We start from the raw sequence: 22,719 nt of genomic DNA on the forward strand, positions 1-22,719 counted from the left end.
ACAGAGATACGGAGGGTTGTAGGGGCTGGAAGAGATTACAGAGATAGGGAGGGTTGTATGGGCTGGAGCAGGTTACAGAGATAGGGAGTGTTGTAGGGGGTTGAGGAGGTTACAGAGATGGGGTGGATTGTAGGGGCTGGAGGAGGTTACAGAGATAGGGAGGGTTGTAGGGGCTGGAGGAGGTTACAGAGATAGGGAGGGTTGTAGGGGCTGGAGGATGTTACAGAGATAGGGAGCCTTGTAGGGGCTGGAGGAGGTTACAGAGATAGGGAGGGTTGTAGAGGGTGGAGGATGTTAGAGATACGGAGGGTTGTAGGGGCTGGAGGAGGTTACACATATAGGGAGGTTTGTAGGGCTGGAGGAGGTTACAGAGATAGGGAGGGCTGTCGGGGCAGTTGGAGGTTAGAGAGATACGGATGGTAGTCGGGGCTGGAGGAGATTACAGAGATAGGGAGGTTTGTAGGGGGCTGGAGGATGTTACAGAGATAGGGAGGTTGTCGTGGCTGGAGGTGGTTGCAGAGATCGGGAGGGTTGTAGGGGGCTGGAGGAGGTTACAGAGATACGGACGGTTGTGGGGGCTGGAGGGTGTTACAGAGTTAGGGAGGGTTGTATGGGGCTGGAGGAGATTACAGAGATAGGGAGAGTTGCAGGGGCTGGAGGAGGCTACAGAGATAGGGAGGCTTGTAGGGGCTGGAGGAGGTTACAGAGATAGGGAGGGTTGTAGGGGCTGGAGGATGTTACTGAGATAGGGAGGATTGTAGGGGCTGGAGGAGGTTACAGAGATAAGGAGGGTTGTCGGGGGCTGGAGGAGATTACAACGATAGGAAGAGTTGCAGGGGGCTGGAGGAGGTTACAGAGATAGGGAGGGTAGTAGGGAGCTGGAGGAGGCTACAGATAGGGAGGGTTGTAGCGGCTGGAGGAGGTTACAGAGATAGGGATGACTGTAGGGGCTGGAGGAGGTTACTCAGATAGCGAGGATTGTAGGGGGCTGGGGGAGGTTACAGAGATAGGGAGGGTTGTAGGGGCTGGAGCAGGTTACTCAGATAGGGAGGATTGTAGGGGGCTGGGGGAGGTTACAGAGATAGGGTGGGTTATAGGGGCCGGAGGAGGTTACGGAGAAAAGGAGGTTTGTAGGGGGCTGGAGGAGGTTACAGAGATAGGGAGGGTTGTAGGGGCTGGAGGAGGTTACAGAGATAGGGAGGGTTGTAGGGGCTGGAGGAGGTTACAGAGATAGGGAGGGTTGTAAGGGCTGGAGTAATGTACAGAGATAGGAAGAGCTGTAGGGGGCTGGGAGAGGTTACAAAGATAGGGAGGGTTTTCGGGGCTGGCGGAGGTTACAGAGATAGGTTGGGTTGTCAGGGCTGGAGGAGGTTACACAGATAGGGAGGGTTGAAGGGGCTGGAGGAGATTACCGAGATAGGGAGGGTTGTTGGGGCTGGAGGAGGTTACACAGATGGGGAGGGTTGTAGCGGGCTGGAGGTGATTACAAAGGTAGGGAGGGTTGCAGGGGCTGGAGGAGGTAACAGAGATAGGGAGGGTTGTAGGGGACTGGAAGAGGTTACAGAGATAGGGAGGGTTGTAGGGGCTGGCGGAGGTTAGAGAGAGGGTGGGTTGTCGGGGCTGGAGGAGGTTACAGAGATAGGGAGTGTTGTAGGGGGCTAGAGGAAGTTACAGAGATAGGGAGGGTTGGAGGTGGCTGGAGGAGGTTACAGAGATGGGGAGGGTTGTAGGGGGCTAGAGTTGATTACAGAAATAGGAAGAGATGTTGGGGGCTGGAGGAGGTTGCAGAGATAGGGAGGGTTGTATGGCTGGATGGGGTTACAGAGATAGGGAGGGCTGTAGGGGGCTGGGGGAGGTTACAGAGATAGGGAGGGTTGTAGGGGCTGGTGGAGGTTACAGAGATAGGGTGGGTTGTAGGGGCTGGGGGAGATTACAGAGATAGGAAGAGCTGTAGGGGGCTGGGGGAGGTTACACAGATGGGGGCTGGGGGAGGTTACACAGATGGGGAGTGTTGTAGGGGGCTGGAGGTGATTACAAAGATAGGGAGGATTGTAGGGGCTGGAGGAGGTTACAGAGATAAGGAGGGTTGTTGGGCTGGAGGAGGTTACAGAGATAGTGAGTGTTGTAGGGGCTGGAGGAGGTTACTGAGATATGTAGAACTGTCGAGGCTGGAGGAGGTTACCGATATCGGGAGGGCTGTAGGGGCTGGAGGAGGTTACAGAGATAAATAAAGTTGTAGCGGCTGGAGGAGGTTACACAGATAGGGAGGATTATAGGGGCTATAGGAGATTACAGAGATAGGAAGAGCTGTAGGGGGCTGGAGGAGGTATCAGAGATAGGGAGGGTTGTAGGGCTAAGGGAGTTTACAGAGATAATGTGGGCTGTCGGGGCAGGAGGAGGTTACAGAGATAGGGAGTGTTGTAGGGGGCTAGAGGAAGTTACAGAGATAGGGAGGGTTGTAGGGGCTGGAGCAGATTACAGAGATAGGGAGGGTTGTAAGGGGCTGGAGGAGGTTACAGAGATAGGGAGGGTTGTAGTGGCTGGAGGAGGTTACAGAGATAGGGAGGGTTGTAGGGGCTGGAGGAGGTTACAGAGATAGGGACGGTTGTAGGGGCTGGAGGAGGTTACAGAGATAGGGAGGGTTGCAGGGCTGGATGGGGTTTCAGAGATAGGGAGGGCTGTAGGGGGCTGGAGGAGGTTACAGAGATAGGGAGGGTTGTTGAGGCTGGAGGAGGTTACAGAGATAGGGACGGTTGTAGGGGCTGGAGGAGGTTACAGAGATAGGGAGGGTTGTTGGGTCTGGAGGAGGTTACAGAGACAGGGTGTGTTGTAGGGGCTGGAGCAGGTTACAGAGATAGGGAGTGTTGTAGGGGGTTCAGGAGGTTACAGAGATGGGTAGGTTTGTAGGGGCTGGAGGAGATTACAGAGATGGGGAGGGTGGTAGGGGGCTGGAGGTGATTACAGAGATAGGGAGGGTTGTGGGGGCTGGAAGAGGTTACACATATAGGGAGGGTTGTAGGGCTGGAGGAGGTTACAGAGATAGGGAGGGCTGTAGGGGCAGTTGGAGGTTAGAGAGATACGGATGGTAGTAGGGGCTGGAGGAGGTTACAGAGATAGGGAGCTTTGTAGGGGGCTGGAGGATGTTACAGAGATAGGGAGGTAGTAGTGGCTGGAGGTGGTTACAGAGATAGGGATGACTGTAGGGGCTGGAGGAGGTTACTCAGATAGGGAGGATTGTAGGGGGCTGGGGGAGGTTACAGAGATAGGGAGGGTTGTAGGGGCTGGAGCAGGTTACTCAGATAGGGAGGATTGTAGGGGGCTGGGGGAGGTTACAGAGATAGGGTGGGTTATAGGGGCCGGAGGAGGTTACGGAGAAAAGGAGGTTTATAGGGGGCTGGAGGAGGTTACAGAGATAGGGAGGGTTGTAGGGGCTGGAGGAGGTTACAGAGATAGGGAGGGTTGTAAGGGCTGGAGTAATTTACAGAGATAGGAAGAGCTGTAGGGGGCTGGGAGAGGTTACAAAGATAGGGAGGGTTGTCGGGGCTGGCGGAGGTTACAGAGATAGGTTGGGTTGTCAGGGCTGGAGGAGGTTACACAGATAGGGAGGGTTGTAGGGGGCTGGAGGAGGTTACAGAGATAGGGAGGGTTGAAGGGGCTGGAGGAGATTACCGAGATAGGGAGGGTTGTTGGGGCTGGAGGAGGTTACACAGATGGGGAGGGTTGTAGCGGGCTGGAGGTGATTACAAAGGTAGGGAGGGTTGCAGGGGCTGGAGGAGGTAACAGAGATAGGGAGGGTTGTAGGGGACTGGAAGAGGTTACAGAGATAGGGACGGTTGTAGGGGCTGGCGGAGGTTAGAGGGTGGGTTGTCGGGGCTGGAGGAGGTTACAGAGATAGGGAGTGTTGTAGGGGGCTAGAGGAAGTTACAGAGATAGGGAGGGTTGGAGGTGGCTGGAGGAGGTTACAGAGATGGGGAGGGTTGTAGGGGGCTAGAGTTGATTACAGAGATAGGAAGAGATTTTGGGGGCTGGAGGAGGTTACAGAGATAGGGAGGGTTGTATGGCTGGATGGGGTTACAGAGATAGGGAGGGCTGTAGGGGGCTGGGGGAGGTTACAGAGATAGGGAGGGTTGTAGGGGCTGGTGGAGGTTACAGAGATAGGGTGGGTTGTAGGGGCTGGGGGAGATTACAGAGATAGGAAGAGCTGTAGGGGGCTGGGGGAGGTTACACAGATGGGGAGTGTTGTAGGGGGCTGGAGGTGATTACAAAGATAGGGAGGATTGTAGGGGCTGGAGGAGGTTACAGAGATAAGGAGGGTTGTTGGGCTGGAGGAGATTACAGAGATAGTGAGTGTTGTAGGGGCTGGAGGAGGTTCCTGAGATATGTAGAACTGTCGAGGCTGGAGGAGGTTACCGATATCGGGAGGGCTGTAGGGGCTGGAGGAGGTTACAGAGATAAATAAAGTTGTAGCGGCTGGAGGAGGTTACACAGATAGGGAGGATTATAGGGGCGAAAGGAGATTACAGAGATAGGAAGAGCTGTAGGGGGCTGGAGGAGGTATCAGAGATAGGGAGGGTTGTTGGGCTAAGGGAGTTTACAGAGATAAGGAGTGCTGCAGGGTCTGGAGGAGGTTACAGAGATAGGGAGGGTTGTAGGGGCTGGCGGAGGTTACAGAGATAATGTGGGCTGTCGGGGCAGGAGGAGGTTACAGAGATAGGGAGTGTTGTAGGGGGCTAGAGGAAGTTACAGAGATAGGGAGGGTTGTAGGGGCTGGAGCAGTTTACAGAGATAGGGAGGGTTGTAAGGGGCTGGAGGAGGTTACAGAGATAGGGAGGGTTGTAGTGGCTGGAGGAGGTTACAGAGATAGGGAGGGTTGTAGGGGCTGGAGGAGGTTACAGAGATAGGGACGGTTGTAGGGGCTGGAGGAGGTTACAGAGATAGGGAGGGTTGTTGGGTCTGGAGGAGGTTACAGAGACAGGGTGGGTTGTAGGGGCTGGAGCAGGTTACAGAGATAGGGAGTGTTGTAGGGGGTTCAGGAGGTTACAGAGATGGGTAGGTTTGTAGGGGCTGGAGGAGATTACAGAGATGGGGAGGGTGGTAGGGGGCTGGAGGTGATTACAGAGATAGGGAGGGTTGTAGGGGCTGGAAGAGGTTACACATATAGGGAGGGTTGTAGGGCTGGAGGAGGTTACAGAGATAGGGAGGGCTGTAGGGGCAGTTGGAGGTTGGAGAGATACGGATGGTAGTTGGGGCTGGAGGAGGTTACAGAGATAGGGAGCTTTGTAGGGGGCTGGAGGATGTTACAGAGATAGAGAGGGTTGTAGGGGGCTGGAGGAGGTTACAGAGATAGGAAGGGTTGTAGGGGGCTGGAGGAGGTTACAGAGATAGGGAGGGTTGTAGTGGCTGGAGGACATTACATAGATAGGGAGGTTTGTTGGGGCTGGAGGAGGTTACAGAGATAGGGAGAGTTGTCGTGGCTGGAGGAGGTTACAGAGATAGGGAGGGTTGTAGGGGCTGGAGGAGGTTACACAGGTCGGGAGGGTTGTAGGGGCTGGAGGAGGTTACAGAAATAGGGAGCGTTGTAGGAGGCTGGAGGAGGTTACAGAGATAGGGAGGGTTGTAGGGACTGGAGGATGTTACAGAGACGGAGTGTTGTCGGGGCTGGAGGAGGTTACAGATATAGGGAGTGTTGTAGGGGGCTGGAGGCGGTTACAGAGATAGGGAGTGTTGTAGGGGCTGGAGGAGGTTACAGATATAGGGAGTTTTGTAGGGGGCTGGAGGAGGTTCCAGAGATAGGGAGGGTTGTAAGGGGCTGGAGGAGGTTACAGAGATAGGGAGGGTTGCAGTGGCTGGAGGAGGTTACAGAGATAGGGAGGGTTGTAGGGGCTGGAGGAGGTTACAGAGATAGGGACGGTTGTAGGGGCTGGAGGAGGTTACAGAGATAGGGAGGGTTGCAGGGCTGGATGGGGTTTCAGAGATAGGGAGGGCTGTAGGGGGCTGGAGGAGGTTACAGAGATAGGGAGGGTTGTAGAGGCTGGAGGAGGTTACAGAGATAGGGACGGTTGTAGGGGCTGGAGGAGGTTACAGAGATAGGGAGGGTTGTTGGGTCTGGAGGAGGTTACAGAGACAGGGTGGGTTGTAGGGGCTGGAGCAGGTTACAGAGATAGGGAGTGTTGTAGGGGGTTCAGGAGGTTACAGAGATGGGTAGGTTTGTCGGGGCTGGAGGAGATTACAGAGATGGGGAGGGTGGTAGGGGGCTGGAGGTGATTACAGAGATAGGGACGGTTGCCGGGGCTGGAAGAGGTTACACATATAGGGAGGGTTGTAGGGCTGGAGGAGGTTACAGAGATAGGGAGGGCTGTAGGGGCAGTTGGAGGTTAGAGAGATACGGATGGTAGTAGGGGCTGGAGGAGGTTACAGAGATAGGGAGCTTTGTAGGGGGCTGGAGGATGTTACAGAGATAGGGAGGTAGTAGTGGCTGGAGGTGGTTACAGAGATCGGGAGGGTTGTAGGGGGCTGGAGGAGGTTACAGAGATAGGGAGGAGGTTACACAGACAGGGAGGGTTGTAGGGGGCTGGAGGAGGTTACAGAGATAGGGAGGGTTGTAGGGGGCTGGGGGAGGTTACAGAGATAGGAAGGGTTGTAGGGGGCTGGAGGAGGTTACAGAGATAGGGAGGGTTGTAGTGGCTGGAGGACATTACATAGATAGGGAGGTTTGTTGTGGCTGGAGGAGGTTACAGAGATAGGGAGAGTTGTCGTGGCTGGAGGAGGTTACAGAGATGGGGAGGGTTGTAGGGGCTGGAGGAGGTTACACAGGTAGGGAGGGTTGTAGGGGCTGGAGGAGGTTACAGAAATAGGGAGCGTTGTAGGAGGCTGGAGGAGGTTACAGAGATAGGGAGGGTTGTAAGGACTGGAGGATGTTACAGAGACGGAGTGTTGTAGGGGGCTGGAGGCGGTTACAGAGATCGGGAGTGTTGTTGGGGCTGGAGGAGGTTACAGATATAGGGAGTTTTGTAGGGGGCTGGAGGAGGTTACAGAGATAGGGAGGGTTGTCGGGGGCTGGAGGAGGTTACAGAGATAGGGAGGGTTGTAGGGGGCTGGAGGAGGTTACAGATATAGGGAGGGTTGTTGGGGGCTGGAGGAGGTTACAGATATAGGGAGGGTTGTTGGGGGCTGGAGGAGGTTACAGATATAGGGAGGGTTGTAGGGGGCTGGAGGAGGTTACAGAGAGAGGGAGGGTTGTAGGGGCTGGAGGAGGTTACAGATATAGGGAGGGTTGTCGGGGGCTGGAGGAGGTTACAGAGATAGGGAGGGTTGTTGGGGGCTGGAGGAGGTTACAGAGATGGGGATGTTTGTAGGGGCTGGAGGAGTTTACAGAGATAGCGAGGGTTGTACGGGCAGGAGGAGGTTACAGCTATAGGGAGGGTTGTTGGAGGCTGGAGGAGGTTACAGAGATAGGGAGGGTTGTAGGGGCTGGAGGAGGTTACAGAGATAGGGAGGGTTGTTGGGGGCTGGAGGAGGTTACAGAGATAGGGATGGTTGTTGTGGGCTGGAGGAGGTTACAGAGATAGGGAGGGTTGTAGGGTCACAGAGGAAACTTGGGGTGAAGAAGGAGATGTGTCTAACTCCTCGGTCCGCTCTTCACTGATGATCTCACCTCGCTTTGTATTTTTGCAGGTGGCATGAGGCAAGCATGGACTCTGACGCCGTCTCTGACCAGCTCCACATTGCCATCTATGTAATCGCCCTCATGACCGGCCTCCCGTTCAACATCTTGGCGCTCTACGCCTTTCTGGGCAAGGCGCGGCGCAAGGCCGGCCCCAATGTCATCTTCCTCATCAACCTGACCATCTCCGACCTGGCCTTTTTGCTGTTCCTGCCCTTCAAGATCCTGGAGTCGGCGAAGAGCAACTATTGGGTCCTGCCCACCTTCCTGTGCCCGCTCAGTGGCCTGTTCTACTTCAGCGCCATCTACAGCAGCATCCTGTTCCTGACTGCTGTCAGCGTGGAGCGGTACCTGGGGGTGGCGTTCCCCATCAAGTACCAGATGTACAGGAAGCCCGCCTACGCCGTCGGGGTCAGCCTGGCGCTCTGGGTCTGCGCCTTCTCCCACTGCAGCATTGTGTACATCACGGAGTATCAGCGAGTCAGCAACGGCACCAACAACCGGACCGTCTGCTACGACAGCTTCGACCAGCAGCAGCTGGAGGTGCTCCTGCCCTTTCGGCTGGAGCTCGGCATCGTGCTGTTCTGCGTCCCCGTCTTGGTCACCAGTTTCTGCTACTCCAGTTTCATCCGCATCCTGCTCTCCTCGCCGCACATCAGCAGGGAGAAGAAACAGCGAGCCATCGGGCTGGTGGCGACCACCCTCTGTGTCTTCCTCGTCTGCTTCGCGCCGTACAACATCTCGCACTTTGTTGGCTTCATTTACAGGAAGAGCCCCACCTGGCGGACGAACGCTCTGCTGCTCAGCACCTTCAACACCAGCTTGGACCCCATCATCTTCTACTTCTCCTCCTCCGCCGTCAAGAGGACCTGCAAGGACTGCTTGTGTGAACTGACTCGCGAGCTCAACCCTTTCCACCTCTTCGCCTCCTTCGTACGCAAGCGGGACAAGGCGCTGAGGGGGCACTCAATCAAGCAGGTGCAGTCCTCCAAACTGTAAATGAACCATCTGAAGGAATCTTTAAATCGTTGCACGTGTGCCTGTCTGTCGAACATTGCTCCACCATTGGCAGCCGTGCCTTCAGCTGCCTGGGCCCCGAGCTTTGGAATTCCCTCCCTAAACGTCTCCTCCTTTAAGACGCTCCTTAAAACCTCCCTCTTTGACCAAGCTTTTGGTCGCCTGTCCTAATATCTCCTTAGTTGGCTCGGTGTCAAATTTTATTTGATAATCGCTCCTGTGAAGCACCTCGGGGCATTTTACTACGTTAAAGGCGCTATATAAATGCAATTTGTTATTGTTGTGCGTGTCTGGATGGACCACCAGACTGGTTCCTGGGATGGGGGGATTGTCCTATGAGGAGAGATTGAGTAGACTAGGCCTATATTCTCTAGAGCTTAGAAGAATGAGAGGTGATCTCATTGAAACATACTAAATTCTTACAGGGCTTGACAGGGTAGATGCAGGGAGGATGTTTCCCCTGGCTGGGGAGTTTAGAACCAGGGGTCACAGTCTCAGAATAAGGGCTCGGCCATTTAAGACTGAGATGAGGAGGAATTTCTTCACTCGGAGGGCGGTGAATCTTTGGAATTCTCTGCCCCAGAGGGCTGTGGGGGCTCAGTCGTTGAGTATATTCAAGGCTGAGATCGATAGATTTTTGGACTCTCGGGGAATCGAGGGATATGGGGATCGGGCGGGAAAGTGGAGTTGAGGTCGAAGATCAGCCGTGATCTCATTGAATGATGGAGCAGGCTCGAGGGGCCGAATGGCCGACTCCTGCATCTATTTCTGATGTTCTTTGCTAACTGCGAGTCTCAAATGGTTGAACCAAGTCTTTTCACAAAAGGCAAGGCATTGATGTTCCTCAGCTCTCCAAGGAGGTGACCGAGAGGGGACCGCAGGTTTATTTTTGTAGTGAACAGAACTAGGGAAAACTGGAGAAAAAACGGCTTCATACTAAACCGTGGCGGTAAGGGGAATGGGGGTCAAAGGGAAATTGAGGACTGATAGGTTTTTTTTTCACACAACAAGCCATCGACACGTGGGATGGGTTCTGAGTAGAGTCGATAGCAACCTTTGACTGCAGAGACTTGGACAGTGTGATGGGGGAGTCTTTCCCCATTGAATAGAAACATAGACACATAGAAGATAGGAGCAGGAGTAGGCCATTCGGCCCCTCGAGCCTGCTCCGCCATTCAATGAGATCATGGCTGATCATCCAAACTCAGTACCCTGTCCCTGCTTTCTCCCCATATCCCTTGATCCCTTTAGCCTTAAGAAATATATCTAACTCCTTCTTGAATATATTTAATGAATTGGCCTCAACGGCCTTGTGTGGTAGAGAATTCCACAGGTTCACCACTCTCTGGGTGAAGAAATTCCTCCTCACCTCTGTCCTAAATGGCTTACCCCTTATCCTTAGACTGTGACCCCTGGTTCTGGACTCCCCGCCATCGGGAACATCCTTCCTGCATCTAGTCTGTCTAGTCCTGTTAGAATTTTATAAGTTTCAATGAGATCCCCTCTCATTCTTCTAAACTCTAGCGAGTACAAGCCCAATCGACCCAATCTCTCCTCATACGTCATTCCTGCCATCCCAGGTATCAGTCTGGTGAATCTTCACTGCACTCCCTCCATGGCAAGAACGTCCTTCCGAGGTTCTTCTCATCTTGCGATAGATGTTTGCATTTGATCAGGACAGCTTCCGATACAGACCCTGCTAGAAACAACAATTCGCATTTATACCGCGCCTTTAACGTAGCAGAACGTCCCGAGGCGATTCACGGGAGCGTACATCAGACAAAAGTTCGACCCCGAGCCGCACATCAGGAGATATTAGGACGGGGGCGACCAAAAGCTGGGTCAAAGAGGTCGGTTTTAAGGAGCGTCTTAAAGGAGGAGAGAGAGAGGCGGAGAGGTTTAGGGAGGGAATTCCGGAGCTCGGGGCTTGTTTGTCAGATGGAGTTCAATATGAAATGGAACACTTTGAGAGGACAATATGGAAGGACAGTATACCTCAAAAGGCATGGTTTTGAAAAGTGCAGATGAACAGAGAGACCTTGGTGTCCATGTACTCAGATCCTTCAAGGTGGCAGGGCAAGTTGATAGGGTGGTTAATAAAACATATGAGTTACAGGGGATAATAAACAGAGGCACAGAATATAAAAGCAAAGAGTTCATCCTAGAACTTTATAAATCACTGGTTAGGCCTCAGATGGAGTACTGTGGACCATTCTGGGCACCGCATTTCAGGAAAGATGTCAAGGCCTGAGAGAGGGTGCGGAGGAGCTTAACCCGGGGATGTTACCGGGGAGGAGGGGACTTCATTACGAGGAGAGGTTGGAGAAGTTCGGACTGCTCTCCTCAGAACGGAGAAGCTGAAGAGAGGCGAGCGAATCGAGGTTTTCATGATGGCGAGAGGCTTGGACAGGGCAGGCGAGAGACGGTCCTCGCCGGCGAGTGGGCCACGGATTTTTAAAATCATGGGCCGAAAGATCGAGAGGGGAGGATGAGGAGGAATGTTCCTTCAAAGAGCCGGCATAGGCACGACGGGCCGAATGGCCTCGTTCTGTGTTGTAACGTTCAACCATCTAACTTTCTCTGAAAGGTTTCTTCCATGTACATTCTTCAAACAGGAGCAATAGAACCCTGGAGTTTTTTGTTTATTCGTTTATGGGATGTGGGCATCGCTGGCAAGGCCGGCATTTATTGCCCATCCCTAGTCACCCTTTGAGAAGGTGGTGGTGAGCCGCCTTCTTGAACTTCTGCAGTCCGTGTGGTGAAGGTGCTCCCACAGTGCTGTTGGGGAGGGAGTTCCAGGATTTTGACCCAGCGACGATGAAGGATCGGCCAATATATCTCCAAGTCAGGATGGTGTGTGTGACTGGGAGGGGAACTTGGAGGTGGTGGTGTTCCCATGCGCCTGCTGCCCTTGTCCTTCTAGGTGGAAGAGGTGGCGGGTTTGGGAGGTGCTGCCGAAGAAGCCTTGGCGAGTTGCTGCAGTGCGTCTTTTAGATGGTCCACACTGCAGCCACGGTGCGCCGTCGGTGGAGGGAATGAATGTTTAAGGTGGTGGATGGGGTGCCGATCAAGCGGGGCTGCTTTGTCCTGGATGGTGTCGAGCTTCTTGAGTGTTGTTGGTGTGAACCAATTCTCGTCGCTCACTTTCTGACGTCCTTCTTTAACCTGACACCTCCGGCCGGAAGAGGGGGGGGGGCAAGTGAATTAATCATTATTATCCACTCTCGGAGACGCGGCCAGCGTTTGTCATCCCCCTTCCTCTAGTTGGCCCCGTTGAGAAGGTAGTGGTGGGCCGCCTTCTTCTCGAACCGCCCGCTGTGTTCGAGACGAGCAGGAGTGGGCAGTTAAGAGTCAAACTGCGTCGGGGTGTGGGATTGGAGTCACCTATAGGCCCCAGACCGAGTAAGGACGGCAGGTTTCCTTCCCTGATGGAACGTCGGTGAACCAGTTGAGCTTTCCTATTATGACAATCTGACAGCTTCATGGTGGTCACTGATACTTGCAGATTTTTAAGACTTGAGTTCCAGTCCTCAAAATGGCCCAGGGTGGGATTATTCCCTGGAATATTAGTCCAGTGTCGCGACCGATGCACTATTGAGTCGCCAACCCTTCGGCAGCGTCCTGAAGCCTCCAGGCATTGAAGGTTCATTTCCAGGACATGTCTCGGGAGCGACAAAAAAAAAACACACCGGGGAGAAAAAAAACCATAGCGGCACGCCAAAATTCCGGGCTTTTTACATTTCCTTCTCTCACTTTGGTGCAATTGGTTCTAAAATCCCAGAGATGGGGAAAGGCTTCCTGACTGATCGTCCGATCGCCATGGCCAACAGTCTGTCGGCTTTTCTGATTGGCCGCGCCCGGGGGGGGAGGCGGGGCCTTGCGGAGATGGACGTGCCGGGCGACCGATGGCGGGAGAGCGTTGGGTCGGGTGGTGGGGGGAGGGGCTGTTTACGGTTGGAGGCGGGAAGGTCACGCGACGAAACCGGCAGCGATAAGTCCGAACAGAGTTGCCGACCGGCACCGCACTACCGTCACCGTGCCGGCCACCGCAAGGCGGGTATGAATCAAAACGCCTTCGGAGGCCGCTCCCTTCATGTGACATGTGAAATTGTTAATCTAGTAAAGGATTAGGTCCACCAGTAAAATTGCATGATAGTCTTTATTGAACCATTGCTGACTGCAGGTGCGAGGAACTTTCAACATCCCTCGTTGACACTGCACGCGGACAATGTTAAGAACAATTGTTTGGAATTCAGTCAGCCCAGAGTGTGGGCAGATCTGATCGGGTTTTGTCCTCAATTACACAGAGTCTACCGCACAGAGACAGGCCATTCGGCCCATCTGGTCAATGCCGCTGTTTATGCTCCACACCAGCCTTCTCCCACCCCTCTTCATCTCCCCCATCACCACCAGCCTCCTCCCACCCCTCTTCATCTCACCCCATCACCACCAGCTTCCTCCCACCCCTCTTCATCTCACCCCATCACCACCAGCTTCCTCCCACCCCTCTTCATCTCACCCCATCACCACCAGCTTCCTCCCACCCCTCTTCATCTCACCCCATCACCACCAGCCTCCTCCCACCCCTCTTCATCTCACCCCATCACCACCAGCCTCCTCCCACCCCTCTTCATCTCACCCCATCACCACCAGCTTCCTCCCACCTCTCTTCATCTCACCCCATCACCACCAGCCTCCTCCCACCCCTCTTCATCTCACCCCATCACCACCAGCTTCCTCCCACCTCTCTTCATCTCACCCCATCAACACCAACCTCCTCTCACCCCTCTTCATCTCACCCCATCACCACCAGCTTCCTCCCACCCCTCTTCATCTCACCCCATCACCACCAGCCTCCTCCCACCCCTCTTCATCTCACCCCATCACCACCAGCCTCCTCCCACCCCTCTTCATCTCACCCCATCACCACCAGCTTCCTCCCACCTCTCTTCATCTCACCCCATCACCACCAGCTTCCTCCCACCCCTCTTCATCTCACCCCATCACCACCAGCCTCCTCCCACCCCTCTTCATCTCACCCCATCACCACCAGCCTCCTCCCTGCCCTCTCCATCTTACCCCATCCACACCAGCCTCCTCACACCCCTCTTCATCTCACCCCATCAACACCAGCCTCCTCCCACCCCTCTTCAAATCACACCATCAACACCAGCCTCCTCCCACCCCTCTTCATCTCACCCCATCAACACCAGCCTCCTCCCACCCCTCTTCATCTCACCCCATCACCATATCCTTCTATTCCTTTCTCCCTCATGTGTTTATCCAGCTTCCCCTTAATTGTATCTCTGCTCTTCGCATCAACCACTCCCTGTGGTAGCGAGTTCCCCATTCTCCCCACTCTCTGGGGAAAGAAGTTTCTCCTGAATTCCGTATTGGATTTATTAGTGACGCTCTTATGTTGACAGCCCCTAGTTCTGGTCTCCCCCACAACTAGAAACACCTCTTTGTTTACCCTATCAAAACTCCTCTTAATCTTAAAGACCTCCATCAGTGCTCCAAGTGTGGTCTAACCAAGGTATATGGAGAGCAGAACTGTGCACAGTGCTCCAAGTGTGGTCTAACCAAGGTATATGGAGACCAGAACTGTGCACAATGCTCCAAGTGTGGTCTAACCAAGGTACACGGAGACCAGAACTGTGCACAGTGCTCCAAGTGTGGTCTAACCAAGGTATATGGAGACCAGAACTGTGCACAGTGCTCCAAGTGTGGTCTAACCATGGTATACGGAGACCAGAACTGTGCACAGTGCTCCAAGTGTCGTCTAACCAAGGTATATGGAGAGCAGAACTGTGCACAGTGCTCCAAGTGTGGTCTAACCAAGGTATACGGAGACCAGAACTGTGCACAGTGCTCCAAGTGTCGTCTAACCAAGGTATACGGAGAGCAGAACTGTGCACAGTGCTCCAAGTGTGGTCTAACCAAGGTATCTGGAGACCAGAACTGTGCACAGTGCTCCAAGTGAGGTCTAACCAAGGTATCTGGAGACCAGAACTGTGCACAGTGCTCCAAGTGAGGTCTAACCAAGGTATATGGAGAGCAGAACTGTGCACAGTGCTCCAAGTGTGGTCTAACCAAGGTATATGGAGAGCAGAACTGTGCACGGTGCTCCAAGTGTGGTCTAACCAAGGTATACGGAGACCAGAACTGTGCACAGTGCTCCAAGTGTGGTCTAACCAAGGTATATGGGGACCAGAACTGTACACAGTGCTCCAAGTGTGGTCTAACCAAGGTATATGGAGACCAGAACTGTGCACAGTGCTCCAAGTGTGGTCTAACCAAGGTATACGGAGAGCAGAACTGTGCACGGTGCTCCAAGTGAGGTCTAACCAAGGTATACGGAGACCAGAACTGTGCACAGTGCTCCAAGTGTGGTCTAACCAAGGTATATGGAGACCAGAACTGTGCACAGTGCTCCAAGTGTGGTCTAACCAAGGTATCTGGAGACCAGAACTGTGCACAGTGCTCCAAGTGTGGTCTAACCAAGGTATCTGGAGACCAGAACTGTGCACAGTGCTCCAAGTGTGGTCTAACCCAGGTATATGGAGACCAGAACTGTGCACAGTGCTCCAAGTGTGGTCTAACCAAGGTATATGGAGACCAGAACTGTGCACAGTGCTCCAAGTGTGGTCTAACCAAGGTATATGGAGACCAGAACTGTGCACAGTGCTCCAAGTGTGGTCTAACCAAGGTATACAGAGACCAGAACTGTGCACAGTGCTCCAAGTGTGGTCTAACCCAGGTATATGGAGACCAGAACTGTGCACAGTGCACCAAGTGTGGTCTAACCAAGGTATATGGAGACCAGAACTGTGCACAGTGCTCCAAGTGTGGTCTAACCAAGGTATATGGAGACTAGAACTGTGCACAGCGCTCCAAGTGTGGTCTAACCAAGGTATACGGAGACCAGAACTGTGCACAGTGCTCCAAGTGTGGTCTAACCAAGGTATATGGAGACCAGAACTGTGCACAGTGCTCCAAGTGTGGTCTAACCAAGGTATCTGGAGACCAGAACTGTGCACAGTGCTCCAAGTGTGGTCTAACCAAGGTATCTGGAGACCAGAACTGTGCACGGTGCTCCAAGTGTGGTCTAACCCAGGTATATGGAGACCAGAACTGTGCACAGTGCTCCAAGTGTGGTCTAACCAAGGTATATGGAGACCAGAACTGTGCACAGTGCTCCAAGTGTGGTCTAACCAAGGTATATGGAGAGCAGAACTGTGCACGGTGCTCCAAGTGTGGTCTAACCAAGGTATATGGAGAGCAGAAAACACCCATGCTGACACTCCAGTGCAGTACAGAGCAAGTGGTGTAGTATTGAATGAGAAGGCTCCAAGGGGAAAAATTCAATTATTGCCAAGTTTAGCGCCTGGCGCAAATTATCGTCTCCGACTGCAAACTTGGCTTCTCTCGCTCCTGGAGGTGATTGGAGCGCTAAATCAGGCGCTGCACACCTCTCTTAAGGCGCTAATGCCGAGGAGCGAGGCGTTACCTCAGAACGCTGGCGAAGCTCATGTGATGTTAGTCAGCAATGGAACACAGACACACTGGCGCTGACCAGTTCTTAAAGGGGAGGGTCGATCTTGCTCTCCATCCACACCCTGCTCATTGCTGCCTTGAATCTCGGCCTGGAGAGAGCTGTACATCAAATCTGCTGGAAAGAACAAAGGAGAGGCCCAGGGAAAGAGCTCAGAGTGCAGCCCCCATAGTCTCTTCTAAATCGATCCAAGAAGGTCAAATCAAAATGAACCTGCAAAGTGTTGCTCAGTACCCAGAACTCCTTCACACAGCGTTGAATCTCTCCAGAAGTCTCTCTCTCTCTCTCAGAATGTGTGGCGCAAAAATGTCGCCGACAAACAAAGGCAGGAAGCGGTCGCCTTTAAATAGCGCTCCCCCAGTTCCTTCCCGACTGCAAAACACTCCCCTCAACCTGTCGTTGCTAACGGCAGGTGGTAAGGCAGGGAGCGCCACAGTCCGGAGCGTTACCCGGGGGCGTTGCACGCTCGACTGACGTCATGGTCTGCCGGGGCGCAGGAGGTCGTGGCGGTCGTGTTTAGCGTCGCCGCAAAAATGCCCGGTCAATTTCGCGAGCAGCGCAAACGTCGCCGCGCCCCAGGCGCTTGTCGCTTTGCGCTCCGTTAGCACCCTCTTAGGGAGGGGGCGGCGAATCAACCGAATTATTCCCCCCCCCCCCCCACCATGTGCCTGTTCAAGTGGACGTAAAAGATCCCAAGGCACAACTGGAAGCCAACCAGAGAGGTTCCCCTGGTGTCCCAGCCGGCATTTAAAACAGGTCGCCTCCTTTGCTGCTCTCCGGGATTTTGCTGTGTGCAATGAGGCTGCTGCGTTTACCGGCATAACAGTGACTGCATGCCACACGTAATCCTCTGCCTGTGATGTCCGTTGGGACATCGGGAGGTGCGATTATAAATACCATTTCTTTTTACTGCCAACTAGATTTTCAGGTTTTGCTCCGGGAGTGCACTGGCGATTGTTGTGAAATGCGGTTGCCGTTGGTGCATGAGTCGCTGTCACTGCCTCTCAAAGTAATTTATTGTATCCATAGAAACATAGAAGATAGGAGCAGGAGTAGGCCATTCGGCCCCTCGAGCCTGCTCCGCCATTTAATGAGATCATGGCTGATCATCCAAATTCACTACCCTGTCCCTGCTTTCTCCCCATATCCCTTGATCCCTTTAGCCTTAAGAAATATATCGAACTCCTTCTTGAATATATTTAGTAAGTTGGCCTCAACTGCCAAATCCCAGCACACGCCCCAAATCCCAGCACCCGGCCCAAATCCCAGCACACCCTTTCAAATCCCAACACATTCCTTCAAATCCCAACACACACCTCAAATCCCAACACCCCCAAATCCCAACACACACGTCATATCCCAGCACCACTCCCAAATCCCAGCTCACCCCTTCAAATCCCAACACAGTCCTCCAAATCCCAGCACATACCCCAAATCCCAGCACACCCCCAAACCCAGCACACCTCTTCAAATCCCAACATACACTCAGAATCCCAACACACCACTTCAAATCCCAAAACACTCCCCCAAATCCCAACACACCCCAAATCCCAAACACCCCAAACCCCAACACACCCACAATCCCAACACACCCCAAATCCCAACACACCCCTTCAAATCCCAACACACCTCAAATCCCGACACACCCGAAATCCCAACACACCCCTTCAAATCCCAACACACCTCAAATCCCAACACACCTCAAATCCCAACACACCCCTTCAAATCCCAACACACCTCAAATCCCAACACGCCCCTCCTTCAAATCCCAATGCGCCCCTCCTTCGAATCCCAACACGCACCTCCTATTCCATCGGAACACTACACAAGCCTCCAGTGTGTTCATCATTATTCCCCGATCACTATTACAGTGCGGAATAGTGCGGACACACACACACATTCGCACGATCAAGCCCGGCGTCAATAACAACTCATGGCCAAAGTGAACCAGCAAAACTCACTGCGTGGGCTGACCGGGGGCTGTCTAGCTGATGTACCAGGAGGAGGCTCGAGATCCCAACACCACAGAAGCGTTCGAAGAGAGCAGAACGCCATCAAAAACAACAGCCTGCGTTAATGTAGCGCCTATAACGTAGTAAAAACGTCCCAAGGTGCTTCACAGGAGCGATTGCCGAACAAACTTTGAACCCGAGCCACATCAGGAGATACCAGGACGGGCGAATAAAAGCTGGGTGAAAGAGGTTGGTTTTAAGGAGCATCTTAAAGGAGGAGAGAGAGAGGTGGAGAGGTTTAGGGAGGGAATGCCAGAGCTCGGGGCCCAGGCACCTCAGGCACGGCCGCCAACGGTGGTGCGATGGAAATCGGGGGATGCGGGACTGGCCAGAATTGGAGAAGAGCTGATATCTCAGAGGCTTGTAGGGGCTGGAGGAGGTTACAGAGATAGGGAGGGTGGTAGGGGCTGGAGGAGGTTACAGAGATAGGGAGGGTTGTAGGGGCTGGAGGAGGTTACAGAGATAGGGAGGGTTGTAGGGGCTGGAGGAGGTCACAGAGATAGGGAGGGTTGTAGGGGCTGGAGGAGGTTACAGAGATAGGGAGGGTGGTAGGGGCTGGAGGAGGTTACAGAGATAGGGAGGGTTGTAGGGGCTGGAGGAGGTTACAGAGATAGGGAGGGTTGTAGGGGCTGGAGGAGGTCACAGAGATAGGGAGGGTTGTAGGGGCTGGAGGAGGTTACAGAGATAGGGAGGGTTGTAGGGGCTGGAGGAGGTTACAGAGATAGGGAGGGTTGTAGGGGCTGGAGGAGGTTACAGAGATAGGGAGGGTTGTAGGGGCTGGAGGAGGTTACAGAGATAGGGAGGGTTGTAGGGGTTGGAGGACATTACAGAGATAGGGAGGGCTGTAGGGGCTGGAAGAGGTTACAGAGATATGGAGGGATGTAGGGGGCTGGAGGAGGCTACAGAGATAGGGAGGGTTGTAGGGGGCTGGAGGAGGGTACAGAGATAGGGAGGGTTGTAGGGGCTGGAGGAAGCTACGGAGATAGGGAGGGTTGTAGGGGCTGGAGGAGGTTACAGAGATAGGGAGGGTTGTAGGGGCTGGAGGAGGTTACAGACATAGGGAGGGTTGTACAGGCTGGAGGAGATTACAGAGATAGAGAGCGTTGTAGGGGGCTGGAGGAGGTTATAGAGATAGGGAGGGTTGTAGGGGGCAGGAGGAGGTTACACAGATAGGGAGAGTTATGGGGCTGGAGGAGGTTACAGAGATAGGGAGGGTTGTAGGGGGCTGGAGGAGGTTACAGAGATAGGGAGGGTTGCAGGGACTGGAGGACGTTACAGAGACAGGGAGGGTTGTAGGGGGCTGCAGCAGGTTACACAGATAGGGAGGGTTGTAGGGGCTGGAGGAGGTTACAGAGATAGGGAGGGTTGTAGGGGCTGGAGGAGGTTACAGAGATAGGGAGGGTTGTTGGGACTGGAGGAGGTTACAGAGATAGGGAGGGTTGTAGGGGGCTGGAGGAGGTTACACAGATAGGGAGGGTTGTAGGGGCTGGAGGAGGTTACAGAGATAGGGAGGGTTGTAGGGGCTGGAGGAGGTTACAGAGATAGGGAGGGTTGTAAGGGCTGGAGCAGGTTACAGAGATAGGGAGGGTTGTAGGGGCTGGAGGAGGCTACAGAGATAGGGAGGGTTGTAGGGGGCTGGAGGAGGTTACAGAGATAGGGAGGGTTGTAGGGGCTGGAGGAGGCTACGGAGATAGGGAGGGTTGTAAGGGGTGGAGGAGGTTACAGAGATAGGGAGGGTTGTAGGGGTTGGAGGACGTTACAGAGATAGGGAGGGTTGTAGGGGCTGGAAGAGGTTACAGAGATATGGAGGGATGTAGGGGGCTGGAGGAGGCTACAGAGATAGGGAGGGTTGTAAGGGGCTGGAGGAGGTTACAGAGATAGGGAGGGTTGTAGGGGCTGGAGGAAGCTACGGAGATAGGGAGGGTTGTAAGGGGTGGAGGAGGTTACAGAGATAGGGAGGGTTGCTGGGACTGGAGGTGGTTACAGAGATAGGCAGGGTTGCAGGGGGCTGGAGGAGGTTACACAGTTAGGGAGCATTGTAGGGGGCGGGAGGAGGTTACAGAGTTAGGGAGGGTTGTAGGGGGCTGGAGGAGGTTACACAGATAGGGAGGGTTGTAGGGGCTGGAGGAGGTTACAGAGATAGGGAGGGTAGTAGGGGTTGGAGGACGTTACAGAGATAGGGAGGGTTGCAGGGGCTGGAAGAGGTTACAGAGATATGGGGGGATGTAGGGGGCTGGAGGAGGTTACAGAGATAGGGAGGGTTGTTGGGACTGGAGGAGCTTACAGAGATAGGGAGGGTTGTAGGGGCTGGAGGAGGTTACAGAGATAAGGAGGGTTGTAGGGGCTGGAAGAGATTACAGAGATACGGAGGGATGTAGGGGGCTGGAGGAGGTAACAGAGATAGGGAGAGTTGCAGGGAGCTGGAGGAGGTTACACAGATAGGGAGCATTGCAGGGGCTGGAGGCTGTTACAGAGATGGGGAGTGTTGTAGGGGCTGGAGGAGGTTACAGAGATAGGGAGGGTTGTAGGGGCTGGAGGAGGTTACAGAGATAGGGAGGGTTGTGAGGCTGGAGGAGGACACAGAGATAGGGAGGGTTATGGGGATGGAGGAGGTTACAGAGATAGGGAGGGGTGTAGGCGGCTGGAGGAGGTTACAGAGATAGGGAGGGGTGTAGGGGCTGGGGCAGGTTAGAGAGATAGGGAGGGTTGTAGGGGGCTGGAGGAGGTTACAGAGATAGGGAGGGTTGTAGGGGCTGGAGGAGGTTACAGAGATAAGCAGGGTTGTAGGGGCTGGAGGAGGTTACAGAGATAGGGAGGTTTGTAGGGGCTGGAGGAGGATACAGAGATAAGGAGGGTTGTAGGGGGCAGGAGGAGGTTACACAGATAGGGAGGGTTATGGGGCTGGAGGAGGTTACAGAGATAGGGATGTTTGTAGGGGGCTGGAGGAGGTTACAGAGATAGGGAGGGTTGTAGGGGCTGGAGGAGGTTACAGAGATAGCGAGGGTTGCAGGGGGCTGGAGGAGGTTACACAGATAGGGAGGGTTGTAGGGGCTGGAGGAGGTTACAGAGATAGGGAGGGTTGTAGGGGCTGGAGGAGGTTACAGACATAGGGAGGGTTGTTGGGACTGGAGGAGGTTACAGAGATAGGGAGGGTTGTAGGGGGCTGGAGGAGGTTACACAGATAGGGACGGTTGTAGGGGCTGGAGGAGGTTACAGAGATAGGGAGGGTTGCAGGGGCTGGAGGAGGTTACAGAGATAGGGAGGGTTGTTGGGACTGGAGGAGGTTACCGAGATAGGGAGGTTTGTAAGGGCTGGAGGAGGTTACAGAGATAGGGAGGGTTGTATGAGGCTGGAGGATGTTACACAAATAGGGACGGTTGGAGGGGGCTGGAGGAGGTTACAGAAATAGGGAGGGTTGTAGGGGCTGAAGGAGGTTACAGAGATAGGGAGGGTTGTAAGGGCTGGAGGAGGTTACAGAGATAGGGAGGTATGTTGGGACTGGAGGAGGTTACAGAGATAAGGAGGGTTGTAGGGGGTTGGAGGAGGTTACAGAGATAGGGAGGGTTGTAGGGGCTGGAGGAGGCTACGGAGATAGGGAGGGTGGTAAGGGCTGGAGGAGGTCACAGTGATAGGGAAGTTTGTTGGGACTGGAGGAGGTTACAGAGATAGGGAGGTTTGTAGGGGGCTGGAGGAGTTTACACAGATAGGGAGCATAGTAGCGGGCTGGAGGAGGTTACAGAGATAGGGAGGGTTGTAGGGGGCTGGAGGAGGTTACAGAGATAGGGAGGGTTGTAGGGGGCTGGAGGAGGTTACACAGATAGGGAGGGTTGTAGGGGATGGAGGAGGTTACAGAGATAGGGAGGGTTGTAGGGGTTGGAGGACATTACAGAGTTAGGGAGGGTTGCAGTGGCTGGACGAGGTTACAGAGATATGGCGGGTTGTAGGGGGCTGGAGGAGGGTACAGAGATAGGGAGGGTTGTAGGGGCTGGAGGAGGTTACAGAGATAGGGAGGGTTGTAGGGGCTGGAAGAGGTTACAGAGATATGGAGGGTTGTAGGTGGCTGGAGGACGTTACAGAGATAGAGATGGTTGTTGGGACTGGAGGAGGTTACAGAGATAAGGAGGGTTGTAGGGGCTGGAGGAGGTTACAGAGATAGGGAGGGTTGTAGTGGCTGGAGGAGGTTACAGAGATAGGGAGGGCTGTAGGGGCTGGAGGAGGTTACAGAGATAGGGAGGGTTGTAGGGGCTGGAGGAGGTTACAGAGATAGGGAGGGTTGTAGGGGCTGGAGGGGTTTACAGAGATAGGGAGGGTTGTAGCTGCTGGAGGAGGTTACAGAGACAGCGAGGTTTGAAGGGGGCTGGAGGAGGTTACAGAGATAGGGAGGGTTGGAGGGGCCGATGCAGGTTCCAGAGATAGGGAGGGTTGTAGGTGGCTGGAGGAGTTTCCAGAGATAGGGAGGGTTGTCGGGGCTG

General features: G+C 54.1%; 1 protein-coding gene across 1 annotated transcript; it reads left to right on the forward strand.

Annotated features, from left to right (window-relative positions):
* Positions 1-7,680: 7,680 nt before the first annotated feature.
* LOC147110097 (free fatty acid receptor 2-like) lies at positions 7,681-8,907 on the forward strand. The gene has a single exon (XM_086004243.1). The coding sequence runs from the start codon at positions 7,691-7,693 to the stop codon at positions 8,660-8,662; it is 972 nt and encodes a 323-aa protein (XP_085860369.1). The 5' UTR covers positions 7,681-7,690; the 3' UTR covers positions 8,663-8,907.
* The last annotated feature ends 13,812 nt before the right edge of the window (positions 8,908-22,719 follow it).

This window comes from Somniosus microcephalus, chromosome 12, assembly GCF_052327205.1.
Source record: "Somniosus microcephalus isolate GS21.2 chromosome 12, FLI_Smic_1.0, whole genome shotgun sequence".
NCBI lineage: Eukaryota > Metazoa > Chordata > Chondrichthyes > Squaliformes > Somniosidae > Somniosus > Somniosus microcephalus.